Raw genomic sequence first — 6,357 nt, 5'->3', positions numbered from 1 at the left:
AGGTCACCTGAATTCCCAGCCTCTCCATGTTTCTCGTGTGAAGGCTACGGCACTGGCTGGAGGAGTGGGACCCTGAAGCCTAGAATCGGGACATCGGGTTGCCCTCGGTGGAGGCTGACAGTCGGGAAGCCCCCGGTCCCCTGCAGCCTCCCTTGCGGGTGGAAGTAGCCTGCCCTCCCGTCTCTGGCAGGCTGCTGTTCTCTCCCTTGAGGACTGTGTCATCACCTCACCTGGCGCAGATGCCTTGCAAGGGGACACCCTCTGTCCTCCACACCTGTGCCACCACACCCTGTTGCCATTAGACCCATAACTGGGGCCTAATCACAGCATGATCCAGGGGGACAGACCAAAGCCTGACCCTAGAGGAAAGAGCTCATGCGTCAATACCTATTTTCCATAAGGATATTAATTTTCCAGGCTTCACTGATATCTACCAACTGAACTGTATTTGAACGTTTGTGCTAGTAGGTTCTCAGGGTGTGCGACTCAGTAGGTGAGGTGGGCCACTCGATGGGGTGGATTAACTGATAGCGTATTTACTAGAGGTTCCAGATTAAGAGTATTAGGACAGGGGCTTCCCTTCCCTGGTGGCGCAGTGGTTAAGAATCCGCCTGCCAATGCAGGGGACACGGGTTCGAGCCCTGGTTCGGGAAGATCCCACAGGCCGTGGAGCAACGAAGCCCGTGCGCCACAACTACTGAGCCTGCGCTCTAGAGCCCACGAGCCACAACTACTGAAGCCCGCGCGCCTAGAGCCCGTGCTGGGCAACGAGAAGCCACTGCAATGAGAGGCCCGCCCACCGCAACGAAGAGTAGCCCCCGCTCGCCGCAACTAGAGAAAGCCCGCGCGCAGCAACGAAGACCCAATGCAGCCAAAAATAAATAAATAAATAAATTTTAAAATGAGAAAAGTATTAGGACATACAGCTGGTGTGTAGTCTAGCACCTCACATGCTTGGCTTGGACCTACTACTGACCTGCATTTCATGGGTTTTGATGCCAGAAATGCCCTGACAGGAGGTGCAGGACAGAATCCCTAGGCTTAGGGAGAGAGGAATTTGAGAGTACATTCATCATATCCAGCCTGAACACTCCATCCCCCAACTGTGTTCCAGGGATAGGTCCAGAAGCAGCTCTTTTCAGCAAGGTGCTGAGAGAGCCATTAGCGCAGGAACACGAGCGGAAGGACTAAGGACCCCAGGAACAGTCTGGCACGTTCCAGGAAAAGCAAGAATGACGGGCTGGAGCCAGGTGAGCAAGGCACAGAAAATGAGCCTCTAGGGCTTCCCTGGTGGCACAGTGGTTGAGAGTCCGCCTGCCGATGCAGGGGACACGGGTTCGTGCCCCGGTCTGGGAAGATCCCACATGCCGCGGAGCGGCCGGGCCCGTGAGCCATGGCCGCTGAGCCTGCGCGTCCGGAGCCTGTGCTCCGCTACGGGAGAGGCCACAGCAGTGAGAGGCCCGCGTACCGCAAAAAAAAAAAGAAAGAAAAGAAAATGAGCCTCTAAGAAGGAAATAGTTGGGCAGCCTGCTACAGGACTGCTTGATGCGTATAACCCTAAATCCTCTAGTTCTGGGAGCAAAAACCTGACTTGAGTTGCCCCCGTGGAGAGTCACACCTTCTCACCCAGTTTCCAGACCCAGAGCGCCCTGATGGAAGGGGAGGCTGTGTTCCCTGGGAAGGACCTAGTTGCAGCATTGCTGGAAGTGCACAGCGCAAATCTTCCCAAGCCTTCCTAAAGGACCCATTCACTAAAGTGAAAGGTCGTCCTGGAGAAGAACAGGTGTGTCACACCTGTCAAGTGACATGGGGAAGACTTTGTTACCTTCTTGCTATCCCCAGCTCTAGAAGCGTGGGCACCTCTGGCGGATACCTAGATCCCTGGTGGTATGGGTACTAGCTCTGGACACTTCTCTGGATGTATTCTTGGGCGGGCGGGGGGCGGGTCCGTGCTTTACCTTAGAACATCTCAGAGGCACACTCAGGAGGCGCTGGAACTCAGTGGGCGGGGCAAGAACTGTGTGTGGGGGTGGGCGCCACATTCTGGGCCCCGGGAGTGTGGAAGCTCCCAGGATACAGATCAAGGCAGCTCTCAGACGCCAGGACTGGGCCCAGCCGGACAAAGAGTGACGGTGCTCGTTTGCCATCTGGGTGGGGTCGCCACCTTCCTCTTCCCCTTCTCCAAGTCACCCTGGGGAGCACAACGTCTCTTTTCTCTGCCGGGTCAGGGCGGGCCCAACGGTGTTCACGGGCTCTCCTGAGCCCTGGATCTTGCGGGGCGGCTTTTTCTTGGCCTTTCTCGCGGGAGGGCACAGACCTCCTGGGGCCGACGCAGGCCCCGCCCCGGGTCTCCAGGAAAGGAGGACTTTGCGTACAGCTCGCAAACAAGAGGGCTCAGGACTCTTCGGTTACGGCCCGGGGGCTGCGGAGGCGGGGCGAGGGCGGGCCTCTCGCTCCGCCTCCCGGTCGACAAATGAACGTGGGCAGAGCCTCCAGCAGGGCGCCTCCCTGCTGGGCTCTGGAGCGCAGGGGGAAGGTACAGAGGGCTTGTCCCGGGCTCCGCCATGCCCAGGAACACGCGCGCGGCCGCCGTAAGCCCCATTCGGCATTTTCCTTCTTTCAACTCTAGGAACATACGTCTTTCATAGTTACGGCAAAGCCTCGGGCAAGAGTTCTACGCCCACAATGGCCAGCCGGAAGCCGGCTTCTCTCGCCGATGTGGCGAAGCCCCATTCGCCAGCTGGCCGCCTGCGGTACGGGACCTAGCCGCCTCCCCGCTCTGCGCTTGTGCCCAGCCACTCCCGCACGCAGGCGCAGAGCACCGCTGCGACTACGGTCCGGAAGTGTGACAGAGTGTCTATCCGCCCTCACCCGGACTCTATGGTTCCTACGCGTGAAGATAGACGGCCTATATAAGCCCTGCGCAGGCGTAAGAGCGTCTCTTTCCCTTCGGCGCGGTGAGTAGTCGGCGGTTGTGGCTCGTGCGGTGCCCTTGCCATTTCTCTCTAGTTCAAGGCCTGTCTTCGACTGCTCTTCCGATCTTGTATGTTTTGTTGCAGCCACTGAAGATCTTGGTGTCGCCATGGGCCGCCGCCCCGCCCGCTGGTGAGTGCCTGTTTCGCTGCTGGGAAAGGGGGGGAGAATTGCATTTGGCTGCTAAAAGCAGCCGTGGGTGGGGTCTCCCTAGTGCGGCTTTCCTGTCCTGGGAACGGACCCCGCGTATTCTCCAAGAACTTGCAGGTCGCTTTAGGTCTTTGTTTGTACCATTTGGTTTTATAAATGCATGCTGGTGTTTACCGCTTCCCCCTTTTCGTTGGAGTGGCCGGTTTACCCAGGTCTGCATATGTTAGCCCCATTTTACGGCTACAAGCGACGTCCGCCTTGCATCGCGCCTTCAGAGCTGAAAAGTCTCTTGCTTTTTAGGTTCGGTGCCCTCCGGGCCTTTGTGTGCCATCCCCGTTTTATTTCCAGGCGACGTGCCGTGTGGGCTCCTTGGTCGGCAAGGGCAGTCCCAGAAAAGCGTGTTCAGCCGCCTCGTGTGCCCTTCAGGGGGCGCCCATCACGAGGCTTGGAGGCCGACTTAATGCCACGTGCCCAAAGGACTTTAGGTGGATGGCATGAAGTGTGTTACTCTTCGCAGTATTTAAATTGAGAAAGTCCGTTTCAGGATGTTAGCCTTATAGGAAGTTGAAAACACAACAGGGCATAGAGGGTGGTTTTTTTGTTTTTGTTTTTTTTACTTTTATAATCTCCTAGCATTGGTGTCCTAACTTCTGGCCACATCTTGCTTTAGCACCAATTTCTAGGAATGAAGACCAAGCTTAGAGATGACATATGTCATTCCCCCTCTCCCAACGCCCCTTTGGTCGTAGATTGAGGAAGAACTCAAAGTGCCTATTGTGGAGTTCACTTGTGAATCCCTGCTAACTTGGGTTCCTCCCCTTCCCCGCAGTTACCGGTATTGCAAGAACAAGCCATACCCAAAGTCTCGCTTCTGCCGAGGTGTCCCTGGTAAGTGGTGGGAAAGCCCCCAAACTGGTTTGGCTGCACTGACCCAGTGGCTATGGCACACACACACTCACCAGATTTTTTTTCTAGATGCTAAGATCCGCATCTTTGACCTGGGGCGGAAGAAGGCAAAAGTAGATGAGTTCCCACTCTGTGGCCACATGGTGTCGGATGAATATGAGCAGCTCTCCTCTGAAGGTGAGGCAGGTTTCCTTGTTCACCATTCCTGGTCCCTTGTATGTGGGCCCCCGGGCAGACCTAGAGCTCACTGCACTGGAATTATCAGGTCATTAATCACGAGCAGCCAATCGTGAGCCTCTTTACTAAACTCCCCCAGCCAATACAGGTGTTCCCAGAGAGCCATGGTAAGTGCTTCTGTGCCATTTTGTCTCACTCTGCTGCCTCCCCCGCCCCAATAGCCCTGGAGGCTGCCCGTATTTGTGCCAACAAGTACATGGTGAAAAGCTGCGGCAAAGATGGTTTTCACATCCGAGTGCGGCTCCACCCCTTCCACGTCATCCGCATCAACAAGATGTTGTCCTGTGCTGGAGCTGATAGGTGAGCTGGGTCCTGAGACTCCTGGCCTTTTCAGATGTTCTCCCATACCTTAAAGCCTGGGCTTGATTACTTTTTTCATCAGTCAGAGCAAAGAGGTGGCCTCACAAAGATTCAACCACCCATAGCAAAGCCAGGCCAAAGGGCTAGCAAGTGGACTTAAGTGGACAGTCCCAGAGACAAACACAAAAGGCGCCATGGCTCTGGGAAACAGGTAGAGGGAGGTGCTCCTGCCGGAGGAGCTCCTCTTTGAGCCTAATGACGTGAGCTGCAGGCAGGCAGGTTGCTGGCGTGGTCACAGGTTGGATGGCTTTCAGATGAGCCCAGTAGCACCTTGCAGGGATTCTAGCTAGTCTGTTTTAGGGTTCTCTGTGTTCTCTGCAGCCAGTTAAGCCGACTGTGCTCTTTTCCCCATGGGGGCCCGGTGCGCAATGGCTGCAAACAGCAGCCTCCTCGGTAGTGTATGCGGCCTGTTGCCTGTACGGGTTGCCCTAAGGGACCTTGGAGACAGCCCTTTCCGGTGGACATTAATGACTGGCATGCTGTTCCCAATCTAGGCTCCAGACAGGTATGCGTGGTGCCTTTGGAAAGCCCCAGGGCACAGTGGCCAGGGTCCACATTGGCCAGGTCATAATGTCCATCCGCACCAAGCTGCAGAACAAGGAGCATGTGATTGAGGCCCTCCGCAGGGCCAAGTTCAAGTTCCCTGGCCGCCAGAAGGTATGTAGTGCTACAGCCTTGGTTTCACCTTTCCCTGCTCCTGTCCCCAGGCCTCCTGACTCAGCTGTTTCTGTCTCTCTCTAGATCCACATCTCCAAGAAGTGGGGATTTACTAAGTTTAATGCAGATGAGTTTGAAAACATGGTGGCAGAAAAGCGGCTCATTCCGGATGGCTGTGGGGTCAAGTACATCCCTAATCGTGGCCCCCTGGACAAATGGCGGGCCCTGCACTCGTGAGAGCCTTGGCGCCCCCTCCCCACCTGTGGCCCCTAATAAACTCTACTTTCTTCTCCTGTCTTTGCATCTGGATTCATGGGGGGTGGGGAGCCTCTGGGAGTCCTAGGGTTGCTCTCTCGTCTCTTCAGAAAAAGGCTGACCACTAAGCTGGCCAGTTGGCACTTAGCAGGGCCAGCACTTGGACCTGCCTTAGATCCCAGGCAGTAGGTTCACAAGTCCCCCTGCATGTGCATGGAGCACTTCCTTAGCAAAGCACCCACCCTGGGTGATGGAAAGGGGTCTCGGGCAGCTGTGGAAGCTCTTCCCCAGGGTCCCAGACCAGGACAGGAACATTGTTGGACATGGGGAGGAAGGAAGCAGACCAGACATGGTTCTGGCTGTATTTTCACCAGTTACCCCTGGAGTAAACATTTGTCCTGGGCCTAACCACATTTCCCCGTCTACAGAGTTGAGAAATCTCGTCACCCCACCCCATCCTAAGCCTAACCCACTACCCCTTACAGGGCCTCACTCCCAGGGCCCTTTACTCCTGATATCAAGCTCCTATGGCTGAGATAGGGCTTGGCGACAAGAGACCTTTGGGCAAATAGTGTGCAGTGCCCTCTGGCCCAGGGGATCCTGGTGTGCTATCTGACACCAACTGCCAGGGCCACCCTGCTGTAAGAGCAGCCGAGTCCCAGAGCTCTGCTAGGTGGGGTGGCCTGGGGCTGTGAGCCCAGGAGAAGAGGACCCTAAAGGGATTTGTTCCAGAGCCCGGCATAGTGGCCGGAGAGCCTTGCTGCAGTCTGGCTGTGACTGCGTGCAGCAGTCGGCCCCCGAGAGGCCTCTGGCATCTTG

The 6,357-nt window shown here is 56.2% G+C and overlaps 1 protein-coding gene and 1 non-coding gene across 3 annotated transcripts; both read left to right on the top strand.

Moving 5' to 3' along the window:
* Positions 1 to 2,932: 2,932 nt before the first annotated feature.
* RPL10 (ribosomal protein L10) lies at positions 2,933 to 5,580 on the top strand. 2 transcript variants are annotated; one of them, XM_030851582.2, is made up of 6 exons: positions 2,935 to 3,105; positions 3,953 to 4,011; positions 4,099 to 4,206; positions 4,428 to 4,566; positions 5,121 to 5,283; positions 5,368 to 5,580. In XM_030851582.2, the coding sequence occupies exons 1-6, from the start codon at positions 3,083 to 3,085 to the stop codon at positions 5,518 to 5,520; spliced, it is 645 nt and encodes a 214-aa protein (XP_030707442.1). In that variant the 5' UTR covers positions 2,935 to 3,082; the 3' UTR covers positions 5,521 to 5,580. The 2 variants fall into 2 exon arrangements, with proteins under 2 accessions (XP_030707443.1, XP_030707442.1); XM_030851583.3 differs by lacking the exon at positions 5,368 to 5,580 and having other exon boundaries at positions 2,933 to 3,105; positions 5,132 to 5,279.
* Positions 4,942 to 5,076, top strand: LOC115849959 (small nucleolar RNA SNORA70). The gene has a single exon (XR_004038195.1). It is a non-coding gene; the product is annotated as a small nucleolar RNA SNORA70 (small nucleolar RNA).
* Positions 5,581 to 6,357: the final 777 nt, after the last annotated feature.

This window comes from Globicephala melas, chromosome X (assembly GCF_963455315.2).
Source record: "Globicephala melas chromosome X, mGloMel1.2, whole genome shotgun sequence".
Classification (NCBI taxonomy): domain Eukaryota; kingdom Metazoa; phylum Chordata; class Mammalia; order Artiodactyla; family Delphinidae; genus Globicephala; species Globicephala melas.
Note: the sequence above shows the minus strand (reverse complement) of the source record. Positions and strands in the feature narration are given on the sequence as shown.

Bases quoted from the DNA above. Each gene is read 5' to 3' on its own strand.
- RPL10 (XM_030851582.2), top strand. From the start codon at position 3,083: ATGGGCCGCCGCCCCGCCCGCTG. The intron at 4,012-4,098 runs GTAAGTGGTGGG...TTTTTTTTCTAG, and splicing joins CTTCTGCCGAGGTGTCCCTG to ATGCTAAGATCCGCATCTTT. The intron at 4,567-5,120 runs GTGAGCTGGGTC...TTCCCAATCTAG, and splicing joins TCCTGTGCTGGAGCTGATAG to GCTCCAGACAGGTATGCGTG.